The sequence below is a fragment of the Sinocyclocheilus rhinocerous genome, unplaced genomic scaffold (genome assembly GCF_001515625.1).
Source record: "Sinocyclocheilus rhinocerous isolate Xijiao unplaced genomic scaffold, SAMN03320098_v1.1 scaffold539, whole genome shotgun sequence".
Taxonomy (NCBI): Eukaryota; Metazoa; Chordata; class Actinopteri; order Cypriniformes; family Cyprinidae; genus Sinocyclocheilus; species Sinocyclocheilus rhinocerous.
In genome coordinates this window covers 9,747-31,669 of record NW_015653003.1, presented here as the reverse complement: position 1 = coordinate 31,669, position 21,923 = coordinate 9,747, and the positions used below count along the sequence as shown (strand labels likewise).

The 21,923-nt window shown below is 38.8% G+C and overlaps 2 protein-coding genes and 1 long non-coding RNA gene across 6 annotated transcripts in view; all 3 read right to left on the bottom strand.

Moving 5' to 3' along the window:
* The window catches only part of LOC107715459 (PH domain leucine-rich repeat-containing protein phosphatase 2-like), a 14,836-nt gene extending 13,248 nt beyond the window's left edge, over positions 1–1,588 (bottom strand). For both annotated transcript variants that reach the window (XM_016521607.1, XM_016521606.1), the window contains exon 1: positions 1,256–1,588. In XM_016521607.1, the coding sequence (XP_016377093.1) occupies positions 1,256–1,441 (186 nt within the window). In that variant the 5' untranslated portion in view covers positions 1,442–1,588. The remainder of the gene's footprint in view (positions 1–1,255) is intronic.
* A 2,099-nt stretch (positions 1,589–3,687) lies between these two features.
* LOC107715460 (uncharacterized) lies at positions 3,688–5,486 on the bottom strand. The gene is made up of 2 exons (XR_001637097.1): positions 5,457–5,486; positions 3,688–3,920 (listed from the first exon to the last, which is right to left on the bottom strand). It is a non-coding gene; the product is annotated as an uncharacterized LOC107715460 (long non-coding RNA).
* A 1,898-nt stretch (positions 5,487–7,384) lies between these two features.
* On the bottom strand, positions 7,385–20,395 carry LOC107715458 (AP-1 complex subunit gamma-1). 3 transcript variants are annotated; one of them, XM_016521604.1, is made up of 23 exons: positions 20,348–20,395; positions 19,955–20,096; positions 19,758–19,854; positions 19,103–19,179; positions 18,679–18,687; positions 17,787–17,882; positions 17,076–17,156; positions 16,890–16,988; positions 16,725–16,780; positions 16,431–16,492; positions 16,094–16,145; positions 15,867–16,007; positions 15,365–15,419; positions 14,607–14,729; positions 14,068–14,157; positions 13,861–13,985; positions 13,635–13,739; positions 13,390–13,531; positions 12,381–12,507; positions 11,619–11,720; positions 11,378–11,538; positions 8,086–8,184; positions 7,385–7,596 (listed from the first exon to the last, which is right to left on the bottom strand). In XM_016521604.1, exons 2-23 carry the CDS (start codon positions 20,036–20,038, stop codon positions 7,495–7,497), a joined length of 2,085 nt encoding a protein of 694 aa, XP_016377090.1. In that variant the 5' UTR covers positions 20,039–20,096; positions 20,348–20,395; the 3' UTR covers positions 7,385–7,494. The 3 variants fall into 3 exon arrangements, with proteins under 3 accessions (XP_016377090.1, XP_016377087.1, XP_016377091.1); XM_016521601.1 differs by having other exon boundaries at positions 20,339–20,392; XM_016521605.1 differs by lacking the exon at positions 18,679–18,687 and having other exon boundaries at positions 20,339–20,391.
* Positions 20,396–21,923: the final 1,528 nt, after the last annotated feature.

Here is a 21,923-nt window from a genome sequence, read left to right as displayed (position 1 = left end):
TTGATTGACCTGATCATTACTCTTGTGTGTGTTAAACACAATTTGCTAAATATAGACAACTTAATTTTAATGAAAAATAACAACTGAAAAAATATCTCATCATAAGCTATGACAAAAAATACTATTATAATAAAGTATACAGTAATGAAGGCAGCAACATATGATAGATAGAACAGAACAAAAAAGACTTTTGATAATCTTTCATTGCGCAAAATACAAAATATTAAAATAAATTTAAATAAAAATAATAATAATTTTCATTCTTTTAAAATATAAGAATTATACTATTATGTAAATTAATCAACTCAATAAAAAATATATTACTATTACGCCTGCACCCTTTGAGGGGGGCAGAAGCACCTTTAAACAGTACCATATCATTCATAATTACAACACATTTGTAATGAAAAATGTTGTCCATTTAAAATATTAACTTTAAATGTAATATCTAATAACAGGCAATATAACAAAGAGTGAAAAATTTAAGGGGGTCTGAATACTTTCCGTACCCACTGTATGTGTCAAGAAACAAACTCATGAATCCGTGCTCTAAGTACACTTACGTAGCCTTTATTTCATTAATATTATATTATCTGCAAGCACAGTTTTTACAGTCTGAGAAGTAGAAACGCACCAGTTTGCGGTTTGAACGACTCTGACAGAATCACAGCAGTTTTAAATGTAGGCCTTTAGTTTTGAGAAATATACGTTAAAGCAGCTTGCCATACTCGAGACGCGTTTTTAAAACTATAGCTAGACAACTTTTCCAGTTGACATGTCAACAGTGCTCAGGGAGCGAGTGGCTAAAAAACAGAGAGACGCGACGCAAAGACGTCCATCTGACGCGGGTGTACAGAGACAGAAATAGCAATTACAAAATAGCCAGAACGCCCCCTAACAGGTTACAGGCGTTACACTGGAACTGTTCTGATACAGCACACAAACTAAAAGGGAAAAGCGACATGAAGTGAGAACAATAATGCCATTATGATCCATCTACTATCCCAGGCTGTGTCAAAAAACCGAATGAACCGCCTACATAGACAGCAGCATCGGGCATCATAGGCGCGTTCCGAGCCCGATCAGCTCACAGACCAAGTATGCTGTCTAGGTAGGGAGCCTGCTGGGTTTTGGCACGCGGCGGTGTGTGGAAGTGTTAAACAGATAATTGCTGATGCAGTTCACAGATTCACACGTACTTTGGCCCTGCTGCTTAACAGCAACGCTGCGACCTAAACGGAGCTGGATCTGGTACCTTTAAAACGCGTATTCCCGTTGCCGCTCGGGCTGTCGGTGCGGGGGCTCGGTCGGATCCCGCTTCATGCAGCACCGGGTTCAGCGCTGCTCCGCTGCCCGCCCGGCCATCCTCCACATCGGCTGCATTTCTCCGCTCCGTGTCGGCGCTCTGGAGCGACCGCGCTGTGCTTTCCTCGTCCTTCATTTCGCCTACATTTGACGTCTTTCAGCACAGAAATCCAGATGTAAGATAGCAATTGGCGACAGATAAATTCCGGTACAGGAGGCGGTAGAAAAAGCCCATCCTGATTTGATGAGACGCCATAGTGGGACTGAAGCGCACGGCTGTCAAATAAACTCAATAAATAAACATGAGGGGGCGGCGCTAATTATTATTCATAGAACACCGCCCATTTCCTATACCTCTGTTGCTGAATTATTCATGAGCATACTTAATCTAAAACTGGTGATTTTAAATGGGTCATCACAAATTTTTATCAATCCCATTTCATTCAGAATTCAACACAGGTTGAACATTTACTGAGTACATAGCTCTCCAGAAAAAGTACAAAAAAAAATATATATATATATATTGACCATTTCCTTTAGGTAACCAATATACATTTTGTTCCTATTGTAAGGGTTTCTGATAAACATAAAAATGACACTTCCTCCATCAGCAGTCAGCACTGTTAAAAAAAAGTACATCAGGTCTGTAAAGCTAGTGAGATTTGGAGTCATTCACTCTTATCAAGAATCACTGACCTCTGGCACCCAAACTGGAATGACTAGCTCTTCTTGTGCAATGTGTTTTGAAGCAGTTAAACTTTAAACTGAACGTACATTTTGTAGCACGCTATAAATCAGTCATATTGAGATAAGTCTGACGTTTTAGAAAAATATAATGCATAATGTCTGTGATGATAAACATAACAAGGTTGAGTAAGAAAGAAGACGAGGAAGAAACGAGGCCTTTGATAAGTTAGATGGACTGGAGTGGTGTGGATTATTGTGAGGTTTTTATCAGCTGTTTAGACTCTCATTCTGACGGCACCCATTCACTGCAGAGCATCCATTGCTGAGACACTGATGCAATGCTACATTTCTCCAAATCTGATGAACAAACTCATCTACATCTTGGGTCGCCTGAGGGAGAGTACATTTTCAGCAAATGTTCATTTTAGGGTGAACTTTTTCTTTAAAAGCTTCATTTTTTTCTGTTGGGTTTTCTGGTTGGAGGACATTTTAAAAGTTGTTCAAGCGGGAAAAAAACAGGTTGCTTTTTTACTATTATTTTCACAAATACAGCACTGGAGTCACCTGAACAGAACAGAGGGTCTAATCTAAAATACAAATAATTAATTTTGATTTATGATAGCTGTCTCTTGGCTGTGGCAAAGTTTCCAATCAAGCTGTAATATTGATGTCCATGCGTTGGACGTTGCTAGTGGACAAATTTAGCTGAACACCTTTCAAAATGCAATGCAACTTGAGTACAAATGCTGAGATGGAGACAGACATGTGATCACGTCATAACTGCAATATAAAATTTTGCAATCAGTGATAATTTTTTTCCCCCCTGCATCTCATCCCTGCAGATAAAGAAGGTCTTCACTGAGGTGTCAAAGGTAATTTTATTAACAGTTTAAAAGGATACTTATTAAAGTATCAGGTTTTAATGATACTTTGATCAGACCCAAGATATAAAACATGAATAAATGCAATAAATGATCATCATTATTATGGTCGTCAGAAGTGATGGTTTAAAGTAAAAAATAAATAAATAAAAAATAAAAAAATGCCTTAATGTTGGATTTGTTTCTTACAAGCAAAGGGCCTTTCTCTTCACAAGACGTTAGATGGACTGGAGTGGTGTGGATTATTGTGAGGTTTTTATCAGCTGTTTGGACTCTCATTCTGACGGCACCCATTCACTGCAGAGCATCCATTGCTGAGACACTGATGCAATGCTACATTTCTCCAAATCTGATGAAGAAACAAACTCATCTACATCTTGGGTCGCCTGAGGGAGAGTACATTTTCAGCAAATGTTCATTTTAGGGTGAACTTTTTCTTTAAAAGCTTCATTTTTTTCTGTTGGGTTTTCTGGTTGGAGGACATTTTAAAAGTTGTTCAAGCGGGAAAAAAACAGGTTGCTTTTTTACTATTATTTTCACAAATACAGCACTGGAGTCACCTGAACAGAACAGAGGGTTAAGATGAAAAACAACAGAACAGAATATGAATGATTATTGTATAATTCATTCTATATTTGTCTGGACATCAGGAATACTCGTTTCATTTTGGCTTCTATGACATATTGCAGTTTCAAAGTTTAACACAAGAGGGTGATAGCAGACTAAATAAAGCTCAAACTACATCATTCATTATGGTTTTCCAGACTCCGCTCGGTTACAAATGAAGAAAACCACTTATTTACAAAACACAACATCAAGTTCGACAGTTTTATTATTTCATTTGATAATTTTCTCCAACCCAAAGACAATAATACACAGCATAAGTCTAAAATATCCCATGTCATTTTCATCCATCATCATGAATTCAGTCCAAAACTCGTTCCTCGAGGACATGGACTTGCGATTCAGTTCAGCATGTCAGACTCATTGGGGTCGTCCTCCCCTCCTGCACAAGTTCAGATGTGTTGAACAGCAAGTGTAAAATATCTGAGATGGGGGCACATGTATAGATACACTTCAAAAACAACCGACACCTTTACAAGATTACAAAGAGATTCTGGTGGAGAAGGCAATCATCCAAGCATGTGATACAAAGTCCATCTGGTCAAGCAGTTACACCCAAACAAATGACGCTCAATTCCCCCTGACTGACAAGTCTTCTGCACAGGAAAGAAAATCTGCTTCTTAATGAAGATTAATTGGAGAATCAACATATTTCCAAATGTACAAAGGTCTGTGCATGTATCGCATGATATAGTGAATAGTGGTGACTTGAGAATTCGAACTTAGCTTGCATTGCCTCAGGAAGTTTACATAAAGACTAGAAATGACAATATTTACATTGCTTTTTTTCACATGCGGCTGAAAAAAAAATCATTTTGGTGTGAGAAAACTTGCTGAGAGATGTGGCAAGTTCACAAATGGTTGTTTCGCCCTCTTCAATGCGCAAACATCTTTGTGTAAGAGGCAGCAGATTCAGAAAGTCGGGTTTTGAAACGGCTCTCGCGCAGAGCCATTTACTATTGTTACGCACCTCTCGACCCACACAAAAAGATATTTTGAAAAATGTTGGTATCCGAACAGTTGATGGTCACCATTGACTTTCATTGTATTTTTTTTTTTCCTACTATGGAAGTCAATGGTGCTCATCAACTGTTCGGATACCAACATTTTTCAAATTATCTTTTTGTGTTCAACAGAAGAGAGAAACTCATACAGGTTTGGAACAAGTGGAGGGTGAGTAAATCATGACAGAATTTTCATTCCGGAAGTTAACTTATCCTTTAAGTTCACTCAAGAAGCATCAAAACATTCAGGGATGAGACCATGTTCTCCTACCTGGGATATTACACATTTCCTAACAGCGTTTTATCTGAAGTTGTGCCTCAACTCCAAAAGCAAGGATGCATTAAATGACAGTAGAAACATTAAATATGTTACAAAAGATTTATATTTCAAATAAATATGAATACACTAGCGTACACTACTGTATTTTGACCAAATAAATGCAGCCATGGTGATCATAAGAGACTTCTTTCAAAAACATTAAAAAATCTTGCTGACCCCAAACTTTTGAATCAATAGGTGTTTATATCATATATAGGGAGTTTTTACCTCAACCCCATGGCAATAAAAAAAAAAAAAAAAAGACCGTTTAGGAATATGCATGAGCCTAAACTGCATGGAAAAATCAGTAGAGGTGGTTTGTGGGTAAACTAACTATAAACTTTGGTTTTTAAGCTTTCCTCAACATAGCAATGTTACTATAAAGAGGTCTGAAGACCTTTCAGGTCATTCCAAACCTGCATGACTTATTCTGTGGAGCACAAAAGATGTTAAAGTTGAAAAAAGTCTCCTTACAATGAAAATCAATGGAGTCTAGTCTTGATTTGGACAAAAACTGCTGACACATTCAAAATATTTTCTTTTGTGAACAGTCATTCATACAGGTTTGAAACGACATGAGGGCGAGTTAACGGGTTAGTTCACCCAAAAATGAAAATTAGCCTGTTTTATACTCACCCTCGAGGCATCCTAGGTGTATATGACTTTCTTCTTTCAGACGAACCCAGTCGTAGTTATATTAAAAATTGTCCTGGCTATTCCAAGCTCTGCAGTTAGCGGGTGTTGCAGTTGAACAGTCCACAAGTTGTCAAATAAAGCGCGCGCATTCATAATAAACGTGCCTCACACCGCTCCGGGGGGTGTGTACAGGCCTCCTGTAGCAAATCCATGCATTTTTGTAAGAAAAATATCCATATTTCAAAGGTAATAAACACTTTTTCTCACTTCCGTTATCTGTCATACGTGGAAGCCATTCTGGCGGATGACGTAGCACGTATGCGCAGCCCACACGCCTGAGATATGCTAGTCTCGCGAGTTTGTTTATAGGATCAAAGGAAGCAAAGTTTCCTTACTTTAGCAAAGGAAGACCAGTCTCCTCTTGGTTTATATCGAGAAATCCTCCGACATTTTTCTTTGCAAATCCTCGGTATTTCTGATTCATGACCGGCGTTCATCACTAATCACGCAACGCCAACGTCTTACGTCATCCGCCGGAACGCCTTCCGCGTATGACAGACAACGGAAGTGAGAAAAAGTGTTTATTACGTTTGAAATATGGATGTTTTTCTTACAAAAACGCATGGATTCACTACAGGAGGCCTTTATTCACCCGCAGCGGTGAGGCGTGTTTATTACGAATGCGCGCGCTTTATTTGACGACTTGTGGACTTTTCAACTGCAACACCCGCTGACTGCAATGATAGAGCTTGGAATAGCAGGACAATTTTTTATATAACTGACTGGATTCGTCTGAAAGAAGAAAGTCATACACCTAGGATGCTTCGAGGGTGAGTAAAACACGGTCTAATTTTCATTTTTGGGTGAATTAACCCTTTAAATGACAATATTTTTTGTTGGGTAAACTATCCCTTTAAATTGCATTATGTATAACTGGGAGTACATGAGAAAAAAAAAAAAAGCTGATAACCAGGAGAAATTACATCCATATGCAGCATTTCATTCTTTCAGTAGTACATGACTGCGATCCACCGCACATCTAGTTAAAACAAAGCGAACTCAAGGTCATGTGCACATTATTACACCCCTAACTGAACATCATAGGTCTTCAAATGGGGTTTTTATTTGATTTGATCTTTTTGATGCGTTTTACAATTATATACAATATACAGGCAGCACATAGTACATTTTCTTTCCAATAAACAATCAAACAGGTAAGTTGTTAAATTAGACTACTTTCTGAGGGACAGCTTCAAACATTATACACTGTGTGCAGTACTGGAAGCAAGTCTTAGAAAACGGGATCTTAAAAAGGGATGAAAAGAAACAACTGATGCATCTTAAAAGCCCTCAGTATGTACAGAAAAAGCCAAGTAATCGAAAGAATCGCACTAAAACACAAAGAGGCTAATAGAATGAGAAGTCTTTTTTTTTTTCTCTCCATATACATAACATTGCTAAAAATATTTCCCAAGCCCAAAGAACATCTCTTGATTGGTCACCAGACCTCAGTGTGGCACAGCGAATGCAATTACGCAAAGTGATGAAGAAAACAGAGCAGCGAGAGATAACATGAGGGTACGGACGCAAAGAGAGCATTTCAATGACTTGATGAAACGGTCACAGTACTCTCCCGAGTCGACAAAGACAAAACAAGAAGACAATGTGAGGTATATGAGTCAGAGTGCACTATAGTGACAGATTAAGTGAGAGTGCACAGTGCGCTAAGTGCAAGTGTGAGCATGGACATTTTGCACTAACCCCGAAGCAGAGAGAAAGACAGACGGGCAAAGAAACAAATGAAAAGATATGTATTGAGATATGTGATTTTTCTTAATCATTGTCGCTGTAATTGTCTTCAATCATCAGTCTTCATACCATCAACTCTTGACTGTGTCAGGAAGATTCCACTGCTTCCCATGCAACCCCAGGGCAGCGATCTGTGGTGATGTCACGGGGGATCATTTGGGAATGGGGAGGGGACATCTTTCCCATAGTTCCCTTGCTGGGGGTCTTTAAGATTGAGAAGGGTAGCAAATCACTGCCAGGACTGAGGGGGGAAATTGTTGACCTCGGCCAGGTCTTGTACAGGAGAGCCTTTGTGAGTGTATGTCAGCTTGACCCGCATTCGCAACTGTTGCTGTAATAAAAGAGGAAGTCAGGCACAGGCTAAAGGCAAAATTTGCAATTATTAAAAATGATATGACATTATGATGTTTATCCATAAAATGGAGTCCTTAATTGCTGTAAACGCAAGCATTACTGGTGACGAACTAGAGCTGCGCAACTGCCATGTGACAAGCTTCAACTTCAGAGCAAAACCAGCCAGATTTCAAACTCTAAAGGCAAGCATCTCACTAGCTGATTTTTCAGTTGATTTTCTGTAGTAAACTTCATTGACGTTGTTGGACAATCAGAGGGAGCTTTGCCAACAAGTTCAGTTCAGGCACTGGGAAAAGCTCTCATGCTCTTGGCAGTGACTAGCGAGCTTCCTCTGATGCTGAAAACCACTGTTCTTGCTCTGATTTCATCCAAATCAGACTTCTGAACATGTTTCAGGATCAATGGACTGATCTCTGAAGATCTACTGCAACAGCAAGCAGAGTGTGGCCTCACAGTAACATCTTACCTTCTGTGGGTTGAGAACCCTGATGACCTGCGTGACACTTCCCTGGTTGAGTGCTGGGACTACATTACTGCTGGGGGACAGGAGCTGCAGCTGGAATGTCTAAAAACACAAACAAATGATTAAGCATTTGACTGGAGCAGAAATTATACAATAATCGTGTTTGCATGCACATGAATATTCCAAAATTAATAGGAATTTGTTCATATTCTGATTGTGTATGCATCACATGAATTCATTAACCTGATTTTTTTTTTTTTAAATCACGACAAAGACTTTAAGACCTGCACAAATACAATACTGTATGTTCATACAGAACAAACCCATACAATCTCAAAATAAATTATATCTCAGATTCCTTGTCTTAATTAAACAGGCTGTGGCACACATTCAACTGCAAGTTTAAAATACTCAAGACGTGTTTTATTCAATATATACATTAGAGATGGGAAGATTCCCCGATTCGCTCGGTGCATCGGCATTAAAAGTTAAAGATGCGATGCATCGGTTTAAAAAGTGAGCATCGGCTACAAGTTGGCATTTATATCGCGATGCATCGTTTCTAACATATTTGCATCGATAAAAACTGATTTATTAATATATAATTACTAGTGGATGCGCTATACTTTTATTGTTTAGAAAGTGACCAATAATCTGTGACCAATATTTTATATGTAGACTGATTTCTCCTCTCTAAACTGTTTCTCAAGCGCGTTCTCTCATCACTGCTGCTGCGTGATTGTGACGCATCACCACAACACTACAGAGACCTGAGGAAAAATGGGGATTAAAGTCCAAAACCTGACTTAAACCTGAAACCTGAAATAACCTAACAAATCAATCGGGGCTAAAGCGGTTCCATAAATGACTAATTAAGTTCACACAATCTCACCAATTTGTGCACGTTTATTCTTAAGCAGCCCTTAATGTCGATCATGGATCAAATCGATCCACCATCGCAAACGGCGAATATATCTGTGCCGTTTAATGCATTTGAGACGTTGTGTTTTTCTCAGTGCATAACTGACATGTCACAAAATCACGCAAACATATTCATTTCGCTGTCAGGAGTGAGCGAGGCAAGCGAGAGCAACGAGCGCTGCTGCGCGCATGCACGCTAAACAGAGAGCGCAATCGAATAGGAGCACAATAATTCTGAGTAAAATATACATTTTGCTAAAATATTTGTTGTTGGACAATAAATGTGTCTTTTGTAGAATTTTAAACCTACATATAACAGTGATTTTAACTTTTAATTTAGTTATTTTAATGCTTTAAAGAGCAATTTTAGATTATAATGTTCTGCTATCTGAACTATAAATGGTACAGCTGTCATAAAACCAGAGAAAGGCTGCATGGCTAGAAACTGTAAAAAAAAAAAAAAGAGGCAAATAATAGTATGTGAGAGAGTAGTAATATCATTGGGTTCCTATTGGTCAGTGTTAGAAGAACTCCGCTTAGTCTGACAGTTAACCTGCTTTAGACCAGGTTAGTTTCCCAGCATAAGTTGCCACAGTGACTAAGCTTGATCTAGGCCCATGTTAAATTTGTTTTATGGAATCAAATAATTTGACAATGAGTCAGACTAACTGAAATAAGCCTTATGAAACAGGCCTCGAGGCATTAAAAGTGATCATATTTTCTCCATTGCATTGTATTGCATCGAATCGCATTGTTTTGAATCTAATCGAAATCGGATCGCACCGCATCGTAACAGGGGTGAATCGTATGGCATCGGTAGCTGCTTCAGATGTATCTTTAATGTATCGTATCGTTGGCTATGCATCGAGATGCGTATCGTATCGGCCTGAGTCATGAGATGCACATCCCTAATATACATACATGATAAAACTGGTTAATGTACTAAAATACCATTACATATGAATTATAGGTTGTTCAATATTGGATTTCTCTTATACAATAATGTGTTCAAATAAAGCAATTAAAAAGACTATTGTGCCAATACTGGTAAAATCAATATACTAAATGTGTTAATGTCATTAGCCTTCTCTTCCTGTGACGGGGCAGAAGAGACAAGAAGCCATAAAAGCTTACATTGAATTAAATGCCAGATACAATTTTTGGGTAACCAAAATGCCAGTAAAACCCAGAAAAAAAAAAGAAAAGAAAAAAAGTTTATGCATTATGTGGAACTTTTAATTATAAACACGCCAGAAATACACTGGGACTTGTTTTGAAACGTCTATGCTTTATTGCCTCCAGCTGCTCATTCAAAAAGATGAGATAAAAATATGCTTTCTTATAACCTTCTACAACATGCCTTTTGACTTGCAGCACTCACATTTATTTAATTAAATGATAACCTTTTGAAGTTTAATAATCAAATTAGACTAATCACAATTCCTGTTTTTCTATCCCCAAATTTAAGACCTCTTAAAATGACAATTAAGACTTTTGTTATACCATTTTAGATATTTCTTTTTTACTTTAATGTGATCAATCTGAAGTTCGGTTTTAATGATAATTATAATATGAAACGGTAATACTAATCGTGGGGAATTTTATCAGGATTTATCGTCAAACCGGTAATCGTTACATCAGTGTGTTGATGTTTATTAAAGACTCCTTTACTTCTACTCCTCCTTCGTGTGCCTTTCCTACAACCACGACCGCGTGACACATAGATAAATACAACAGAATATGTTACAAATAAAATAAGGTTGGTAGTATTCAAATACAGAAATGTAATAATTAGGGAAAATAACACTGCATAGTGTTCACTGTATAAATTAAATATAGATTTTTATCACAGCTGTTTTGTTGTTTGATGATCATTAATGACAGCAGCAGTATTTATAGGCCGCTGTCCCTTTAAGACCTGATACACGGATCCGATATAATGATACACATCACATCTGATTTCTTTCTTAGCTTTTTTCCTTCACTTGAAACATAACTGACTGCGTTTACCTGAATGATTGTCGAGATGGGTATTTTGTCATAATTTTATATATATGTGTCTGTTCAGAGGATTCAGAAGAGGATTCAGTTCAGTGTTCGCGCGCCGTTTTAAAACGAGCGAGTAACGAATCGAGTCCCTTTTGCCTTTTCTCTCTGGAATTGTTTAAAATTCGCTTGCTTGTGTAAATACGAACAAATGATAAACTTATACTCTATTACGGTTACATTTTGCAATTAATCCACGGATCACATGCGTGCCGAACCGTGGGGCTTGAACCGTACGGATCACGGATCAACTATGGTCCGTTTAACCACTAAGGTTAACTAACTAGGGTTCTCAGTAACAAGAACTACTAGAGGGAAAAGAACAAACCTTTGGTACTGCAGCCTGGAACACAAATTCTGTCATGTCAGCCTCGGTGGAGTTGGTGGCATGGATGGTAATAACTGCAATATTGGGATTGGGGTTGGCCCTCTCAAATGTGAACTCAATTTTTAGACCATTTTTGTTGTACGCCGTCATTGGCGGAATGCCTGCAAAACAGAAACAGATATGATAATTGCACTGTCCTATTTTGCATTAACCACTACGATGAAATTTAATGCAAGCTCACCCGGTGCAATGTCATTGAAGAGGGGCTGCGAGGCGAGACCGTCCAAAAGGAAAGGGTGCTGGGACAAGGTCACAGAGGGAGCAGGGGTGGGAGTCGGACCACCTAAGGAGTGAGAAGGTACAATGGTATGAGCAGGGCTTCACCCAAAAATGAAAATTACTCACAAAAGGGCATCATTCAGGTGTTTGGATTGAAATGAGGATGAGTAAATAACAGTATTTTCATTTTTGGGAGATCTACTTCCACAACAGTAGATATGTTTACTTGCACCGATTTGAATGAATCCAATCTGATTTTAGATTCTGAAAATTGTGTTAATATGAACCATAAACATTGCAATCTGATTCACATGTTTGTTTGCATGTGCATTACATGTATTCCGAACAAAACTGAAGCATTCGTATGACACAAAACATGTAAAAAAAAAATGCATCATGGCACAGTGCAAGTACGTAAGGTATTTTTGAATCTGACTGAGAAAATAGTCTGATTAAAGCATTTACATGCTTCATTTTTTCCTGTTTATCGGATTATTTCAGCTTTCATCCGATCAAAATTTCATTCAGATCGAGCTCAGTCAGAACGATTGAGGTGTTTACATGACGGCTTTTCAATCTGATTGAGCAATCAATCCTATTATAAATGGGTTAAGTGCAAGTGAACTTAGCTACTGTAAAATCGGTCAGTGTCCTAAACATGGAGACACAGGAATGGCAGGATGTGAATTTGCTACAGAGCAGCAGAAGTGTGCATCAGGCTGACCTGTCAGAGAAAGGTCTCCCAGCAGATCCAGCAGTTCTCCTCCAGCTGACGCAGGCTTTGTGGGAACAGTTATTTGGATAACAGGTACCACATCATTACCTCCGAGTAGGTCTAATAAATCATTTGCCTGTAAAACAGGAAACACAGAACATTAGCATACAGTAAATATTTCACCACAGCTAAATATACCTCTTTATCTGCTCAACCATACCGGAGATATTTTTTCATTACTCTAGCACAGAGGTTCTCAAATCCATTCCTAAACGCTCCAATACTACTACGCGATGCATTTTGGATGTCTCCCTTATCTAGTACACCTGATTCAACTTATCAGATCATTAGTAGAGCGCTCAATGAACTAAACTGCCACTTCGAACAGCCAAACTGTAGAATAAAAAAAAAGTACATAATTCAACTGTAGATGAGGTATGCTCTTTAGGTATGCAGTATAAATGCATTCCCAGACACACTACATTCACCATATTGACAGCCTTTTGACCGCATTTCTTTGACCCATAACATGCTAATCAACATGAAAATAATTTACTCGGCCATTGTTCAAGCAGCACAATTCAACCTTGAGGAATAGTTTTCTGGATGCCTAAAATACTTGCGTTTGAGCTGCCCCACTCATAGTACTCTGCCATTTTTTTAGTCAGGTTAGATGCCATACTGAATTTAATGTGGATGAAATGCGGCTGTGAGGGATAGACTTATGTAACTTTCAAAACTGTTTAAGGGAGTTTCTGTCTACTGGAATTTTTTTTTTTTTTTTTAGAGGGGGGGGTGGAGACATCAGCTGAACAATCGCTATGTGCAATTCTTTTAACGCAGTGTACTTCTAGCAAAATAATGATGTGTCATGTATACTGGATTTTTGACATCCTGTTTTTTGCATAATGTGTATGAGGAAAATACACACATTTAGAGGCTGAATACATCGTCAGATTATGGAGATGCCTAAAATGTGCACTGGATTGGATTGAGAAACCATGCTCTAGAAACCCACCTGACTGGCTGGTTGAGTGATGCTGGGCAGATGTTTTGTGTCCAGTATGGTTGAATCTGTTTCTCCATTGGTCTGGACAATCTCTGCTGGGCCGTTAGTGGCTGTTTTCTCCATAATAGGCATGCGCTCTAGTAATGCAGGTCTTCATGGGAAAGAGGAAGAAGGAAAGTGAGGACAAACAAACTTAATTAAACGTTAAAATTAAGTGTGAAAAACATGAGTCTGGAACAGTAGGTAGCTCTTACCTCATGTGATCATATTTTTTGAAAAGTGCATTATATTCCACAGCTCTCTGCTGCAGCTCCACATCTATGCTGCTGCCGTATATCGACACCACTTTTTTAATTCGACTGCAGAGCAAATGGAAATAAATGGAAGATCAGGGCCTCATCCATTTGGGGACACAAAATCATTTCAAGAAAATACATCCTCATGCTTGTATCAAAAGTGACTCAGAACAGGTATGCTTACTTCATGCTGCTGAAACGGGTGGACAGCTTCATGATAGCAGTCAGGGAATAACCTCTCGTTACAGGGGTGGACAAGTTAGAAACGAGAAGACCTTCTAAAACATCCAGGACCTCATCTTCACTAACCTGTGACATGAAATCGGATACAACTGTTCTGCCTTCAAAATAAATGTGTATGTGTGGTTTGAAAGGCATACAGGGTATCTACCTGAATGGGTTCCTCCTCCTCACACTGGCCTGAGACCAACAGGTCTCCATACTCTCCTATGCACCAGGATGCCACTTGTACTAGAGGTTGCTATAGGAAAAGTTTGGCTTAGTTCACACAGACATAATTCTGTTGACATTTAGTCATCCAAATGTCATTCCAAACAATCCTTGAATGGGGTATGACGCATTCAGGGTCCAAATATGGTATACATTTCACTCTGTTGCTCACACAAAGCTTTTTTATGAGTTCAGAATACTTGGAATGTAGACACACAAGTTGCATGAACATTTTTCAACAGTTCCATGTCATTATATATTGGAGCTCAGCATCTGTCACCATTTACTTTCATACATTGAATGGAAAAGAGCAGCATGAACATTGCATTTGAAGGAAACCAAATCTGTCACATGGTTTTGGAAAAACATGAGAATTTACAGTTCATTTCTTGTATGAAACTAACAGATGGCAAGTTTTGCACTTTGGGTTCACAAGTTTAAAGTCCAGTGAAGAAAACGCAGTGTTAAGATGATTCTAACCTGAGAGATGTCATCCAGGAGGGCTTTGTAGAGTCTCTGTACAGTGTAGGCATGCATCTCTACACTATTTGTAATGAGCTGAATGAGGTTGGGCACAGAGTCATCCCGGACATAACTCCCTGCCTATAAAAGCAGATACAAAACAGGTACATCAGAACGTCATTTTAAACCACTCTGCCATCAAAAGAGAGCCATTTTGTCCATTTCCACCACAAATAACTTGGCTCTGGGCCTAAACAACTCTTAAAACGCTCCTAAATTCAGGCCCGAGGACAAGATAATGTCAGCAACAAATAACTGCTACTCAATCTGGAAAGACTACTGCAAAACTATATTAAATTATATTATTGTGGATGTTAAAATGTCCTCAAGACTTGCGTTTAATTGTGGGCAGGCTATGTCATCATTTGGCTCAAGTTAGTGGAAATGCAAACTGAAAGATGTCTGCAGATCCCTGGCCAAGCACTGGCCAAAAAAAACACCGTTTTGGTGGAACAACGGCATGAAATGACATACAGAACTCAAAACACACATCACCAAGACCAAGATTAAGAAATGCTGTCGGAGATAATAGGATCATGCTTTACACTCTACACTCAATATCATGAGTTAATCAGCAACCGTAACTAAACATTGTCTATTCCAAAGTGTACTTTAAATTGACATCAAGTGATACTCAAATTATCATGAATGTGATCTAGTTTAATGGTAGGAGTAAAGCAGATTATAGTAAGAAACAATGAGAGCAAGACATTTACCGTTGTCAAAACCCTCATAATGGTGTCTATGTGCCATCTTTTGGAGGGTGCATACCTGCAACAAACAAGTGTTAGATATATATGTGCAAACCAGCAGTCTAAAGCTTGCAAAATATAAAACCAAGTCACCAAGGCAAAAAGCATCAAACCAAGTAAATCTCTTTGAACACTCCTAATCAAATCCCTTTTAGTGCTGTCAGATATAAAAGTGTCAACAGAATCAGCTTCTGCCGATGGATCACTCATTTTATCATCACACAGCCATGAGTTGCTCTACAACTCACTTGAACAGCTCTTTATTTTTCAAGGGCTTGCTTACTGAATTTGATCGGATTCACTTAACTAGGCTTTTACACCATTTTAAAACTCTAACAGACTGCAGGCTTTCAAAAGGGCTGCAAGGACGTGCAACATGACTGTCATGCAAGGAAGTCGTTGGTGTTTCCCCTCACATGAGTTCTGCGCAACATGATTTGCATGATTTAACAATAAACAGCCTTACTTCTCTGCAGCCAGGAAGATCCCTGACGCGCAGTCCGCTTTGAAATCAGGGTCACAGGAGTCCAGGAAATACAGAAGCTCTTTCATCATGCCCCGGATGTTGTTGCCGTTAACCAGGGCAAAGCTCAGCTCCATTGCACGCCTGTGGAAGAACAAGCGTAATCAGTGGGGCTCATCCTCTTGTGCCATAATGGATATAAAAAGCCATACAGCCTGTACATAAATGACCTTTTAATGGACACATCAAGGTCTTTCAAGCAGTCCACGATAGTGCTTCGATGTCTCTGCACAGCATTGTGGTCTGTCTGCACAGTCTTCAGTAGAGAGGTCAATGCCACATATCTGATTCAGGGAGAGTAATAATGTCAAAGCCCTATCATTATGACAATCAAGTCTAGTGTGGGCAGCACATGAAATAAGCTATTTCAAGTCCACAGTAAAGCTGATGTCAGAGACTATGCGATCATCGTTTGTAAAACTCAGTCGATGGATCAACTCAAGGTCTTCATCACTCAACAGCATTAAACAGCTTTCTCTCTGGTCACTTTATCGATAGTGCTTCGATGTCTCTGCACAGCATTGTGGTCTGTCTGCACAGTCTTCAGTAGAGAGGTCAATGCCACATATCTGATTCAGGGAGAGTAATAATGTCAAAGCCCTATCATTATGACAATCAAGTCTAGTGTGGGCAGCACATGAAATAAGCTATTTCAAGTCCACAGTAAAGCTGATGTCAGAGACTATGCGATCATCGTTTGTAACACTCAGTCGATGGATCACTCAAGAGCATTAAACAGCTTTCTCTCTGGTCACTTTATAACCAAGCCTGAATGTCACACTTGCGTCAAAAGTCACATACCTGATGTTTTTGTCATTGTTGAGAAGAAAACGTCCCAAAATGTTAATTGCTAAAACCTGTAATAATATAAACAACAGCATTTTTAACCACTTTCTGCAGACACCTTTGAACATTATAAAATTGATATAAACCACTCACACAGCACCGCCAATCTAAGCAACTCACCCTTAGTCCACTCTCAGATTTGATGTCCATAATCGTAAGAACAGTTTCGTAGAGGATAGCATTGCCTACATTTTTACTTGTTTCTGTATTTGTTGCAACCTATTAAAAAAAATTTGATGGGAAATCTTTAGAAGGTAGAAAGAAAAAGTTATGTGGTTATAAAGTGGATATAATCATGCTGCTTACCTGTGCAAGAATGTCATTCATAGCTTCACTAGAATCATCATCACCCTTTCCCAGAATTCTCAGTAGCCTCAATATCCGTACCTTAAAAATGCCAAGAGACACAGTGTGGCCCAGAGGAGCTCATCAGATTGCTTTAGGCTATAATGAACAGGCATCACCTCATATGGGAAAAATGGATTGTAAACTTAAGGACCACTCTAAAAATCAATTTCTTGCAACTGACCAAACAAATGACATGAGGTACATTACAGAATTTAATTCACATCGACTGCAACATTAAAAATGCTAAGAGATTTTATTTTATGGAATGACGCTCAGAAAAATCCCATATCACTGAAAATGGTGTCCTAAAATAATGTCTCTGTGACAATCCTAAGTGTGGTAAAAGGGTTTAGCCAAATAATTGTTTTTTAAAAAAGGCACTTTCTACCTGTCACTCATTTAGCATGTTCATAGATCAGTCCATATAAGGGAAGCAGGAAGTTGAGAGAGCATGGTGAGATGAATCATTTAAGTAAAGTGCAGAGCAATTTTGAGTTTGTCATGGAAGAGTGCAATTTTGCTACCATTGCAAAACTACTACTGGACTAAAAGTTCTTTGTAGCCCTGGCTTTAGAAAAAGAGGGCGTGTCTCATTCAATAGCAGACAGCCAACGTCACTTAGTGCACTTTTAAATAGAGCAACACTGACAGGAGATGATGTGTCTTTACCTGCAGGAAAGGGTCACTGATGCCAGACACATCGTGCTCAGGGGAGTAGCCTGACATGATCAGGTTCTTCAGGATTCGTACAAGTTGTGGAACCAGCTAGAAAAAAAACAGTGGGAGAAGAAATTAAAGACTATCAGCAAAGTTACAGCAGGGTCGTAGAGATTTCAAAACAGGACAGCACATAAAAAGGGTCAGTAAGTGTAAATACACGTAGGCACCCCGAGTTGATCATCTTCCAATAGACTGGTTTCACTACACATTAAGACATGGAGGTCATGTCAGTGTTTATTGTAATTGTTTGGTACTTTTTCTATGTGTATTAACATGATCCTTATTAATTTGGCAAAAGTCTCCATTTCATATGCGCCCCCACTATAATGTACATATTGGAAAAACCACAACCCAATAGTGACCGTATGAAAGAGAAATTAATCTAAAGGTAAACGCAGGACAAGTGAAAATGTATATGATGTCAAAAACCAAAAAAGAAAACACTTAAATGACAACAATTGCAAAAAAACGAGAAAAAAAAAACAGTACATAAAAACCAAAAATTGGACTATATCTACAGTTGATCCTTATTAATTTGGCAAAAGTCTCCATTTCATATGTGCCCCCACTTTAATGTACATATTGGAAAAACCACAACCCAATAGTGACCGTATGAAAGAGAAATTAATCTAAAGGTAAACGCAGGACAAGTGAAAATGTATATGAGGTCTACGTAATCCTGAATAAAAACCAAAGAAAACACTTAAATGACAACAATTGCAAAATAAACAGTACATCAAAACCAAAAATTGGACTACATCTACAGTGACCATGATGATACTTTTTTTTGGTTTGTTTTCTTTAAGCATGCACCAGCTATGAAACCAGAATGTCCTCTTACCTTCTCATTCTAACACAATGCAGGAATTGTAACAAAGACAAATGACAGAAAAAATATGAAGTAGATGTTAGGGGGGAATTGGAAAAAAGAGTCACTTTCAGAGAAGAGCTTAACATAATGCTACGGTTATGAGCATGAGAGGTGGGCGTGCTGGCACAGTAGATCAGGCTGGGGGTGGGAAGAGTAGAAGCAGATACACAGAGAGGAAGAACCCGTATTCATCTCCCAGTGAGATAACCACACCTGCAGCTAAATCCAGGACAAGCATCCAGATTTCAGTAAGGACTACAGTCTCATTTCAGTAGTCATGTCAACGCTATCAGCAACAGATAAAGAGTGCTTTTGTCTCAGAGTGGCTGATGTGGTGCATAAACAGTTTTAGAGGTCACTGCAGAAGGTCAAGGTATGAACGCTTGCTACGCACCTTCCTGAAGTGAGAGAGCATGTCAGGACTTCGCTCACACATTTCAGTGAGCAGAACAACAGACGTGTGGAGAACTCCTGCAGAAAACACAGAACAATACATCGATTTCCTTATCAGATTTCATTTTATAACTCATGAGCAAGTTTGTTTACATTAGGAAAATCAACAACAAACCAATATTCTCCTGTTTCTGCTGAATGTGAAAGACTGACTTAAATCTTAATGTATGAAAAAAGCGAATGTTTGCTAAAGCTTAACAGGGGACTCACATTTTACATGAGAGCGTCAACTTCGCATTTTAACATTTAAACAAATTCATAATCAATTTAAACAATATTACCAAGAAAACATGTAATGCTTAGAACATTAGATTAGAAAAAAAAAGAAATTTTCCCATTTTAGAAGTTGGCAGCATCCACCTTAAATCAAACCACCAAGTTCACTTAATTGTGATATTGCAATTACAGAAAACAAACTAATGCGATTTCAATCTTTCAAAAACTTTAATTTTTAATTTAACATGCATTAATTTTTCCCAATTTGTTAAGACATATATGATGGAAATGTACGACTTAGCAGGAATGATGCATCTGTAAATTAATTTTTAAGGACAATAAAATGAGACCTATGGGAAAGGTTAAAGAGCAGCTCTCACCATGATTTTTCTCGCTGAGCAGGTTTTTTGTTGCTGGCAGGAACATCTCCATCAGCTCCGGGACTTTGCGGATGACGTGAACTGCACACAGAGCTGCCTGAGGGCAAAGAGCTCATGTCAAAACCGTTCACACATTCAGAGCTCGACATGCAACTGGACATGAAGTCCACGTTCAGCTGTGAAGGAGTGTGAAATACCTTTTTCCTCAGATAGGAGTTTGACGTTTTGAGGAGTTTCTCCACTTCTCCAGCTAAGTCACGGCACATTTCGGATGAGCCCATGCAGCCCAGGGTGCACAAGGCCAGTCCCTGCACATACTGTGTACTGTGGTTCAAGTCACTGCAGACAGAACATTAGATGTAGAGGATGCACAGAAATGTATACCATCATTTAAGGCAATGTATATATACACATTTGTCCATTTTTAGGACAGAAAAATATTTCAAGTTTTAAAACATACTTTTATGTTAAAAGCTGTGCATTCAATCAAACACTGATATTTTGGTTAAAATTCATCTAGTTAGAACTGACAGCATCAAAGCGACCAAAGTCATTCATTTTCAACAAAAGTAGGAAATTACATGCTCAACTGTTTGAACTACAGCAGGGATGCCCAACCCTGCTCCTGGCGATCGACTGTCCTGCAAAGTTTAGCTCCAACTCTAATCAAAGACACCTGCCTTTAATTTTTAAGTGATCCTGAAGACCCTAATTAGTTGCTTCAGGTGTGTTTGATTAGGGTTGGAGCTGAACTTTGCAGGACAGTCGATCGCCATGAGCAGGGTTGGGCACCCCTGAACTACAGGAATGTTACATGGTGGTAGCAACACCAAGGTCATGGGTTTAATTCCAAGGGAACGCACAAGCTGATAAAAACGTATACACTGAATGCAATGCAAGTTGCATTAAATAAATGCATCTGCCAAAACACAAAACATGGTTCGTTCTGACCACAATGTGTTTTATGCAGTGAGTTATTGGTTGCTGAGAGCATGAAACTATCGAATTTAAGCAATAGACAAATTGTAAATTTTCATTTTCAGTCATAGATTTGGTATCACGTTGGGTCACCGCTTGACGTTCAATGTAAAATCTGCGTGCCCAAGAAAATCTGTTGAGATAATGACAATAACATGGGGACTGGTTTGGCTTTTTCTTTTTTTTTTTTTTTTTTTTAAGAAATTAAGATGTGCAATAAGATGTTTGGGAGACACTAAATAGAACAAAGAAAGAAATGCAATTTAAAATGCTATCACACTGAGGAAGCAGCTCCCAATCATCCTGCACTTTACACTCTCCACCTACAAGTGTCACATTAAACTCATCGAGACCCAAACCCAAACCCAGAATGTTTTTTTTTTTTAATGATACGGCGACCACCGACACCATAAGAGTTAAAAACACAAATAAACGCACAACCATTTGCACTCCATATCGAAAAAATACATGAACGTGCTGTTGCACCTCTGATAACTTTTTAAGGCTTATTCTGCTGCGATTATATAAGCCTTTTGACGGGTTGTATCATGGAGCTGTAAAAATGGTTATACTCACTAAGTGAATGAATCGCGTTTGTGCCGAACTCTACAATGAACTCTTTCTGGATCATCTCTCGCTCCTCGGCCTGGGTTCGAGCCGTCCGGATTGTCCGGATCAGCTCCCGCAGTCTGATCGGAGCTGGCATCCTCTGCAATGAAAGCACAGGTCAGCCAGTGGAGTGTCACAGCAGCACCAATATATGTGCCACTAAGACAAATGATGATTTATACAATGCTTGCATTTGCCAGAGCAACATGAGATCAAATGACCATGAAACACCATAGAGTTAAAAACACAAATAAACGCACAACCATTTGCACTCCATATCGAAAACATACATGAACGTGCTGTTGCACCTCTGATAACTTTTTAAGGCTTATTCTGCTGCGATTATATAAGCCTTTTGACGGGTTGTATCATGGAGCTGTAAAAATGGTTATACTCACTAAGTGAATGAATCGCGTTTGTGCCGAACTCTACAATGAACTCTCCTTCGATTCATGAACGTTTCTCTCAGATAATGTACGCAATCTCACAATCTGAAGAGTCTGTCATAGCAAATCAACACATGCTGTTGTGAATAATTAAGCGAAGCATCTTCTCATAGGATAAGAACACGCAGTCTCA

Bases quoted from the DNA above. Each gene is read 5' to 3' on its own strand.
- LOC107715458 (XM_016521604.1), bottom strand. From the start codon at position 20,038: ATGGGCTCATCCGAAATGTGCCGTGACTTAGCTGGAGAAGTGGAGAAA. The intron at 16,781-16,889 runs GTGAGTTGCTTA...ATATTATTACAG, and splicing joins AATCTGAGAGTGGACTAAGG to GTTTTAGCAATTAACATTTT. The intron at 8,185-11,377 runs GTTTGTTCTTTT...TTGTGTTTTTAG, and splicing joins TCCAGGCTGCAGTACCAAAG to ACATTCCAGCTGCAGCTCCT.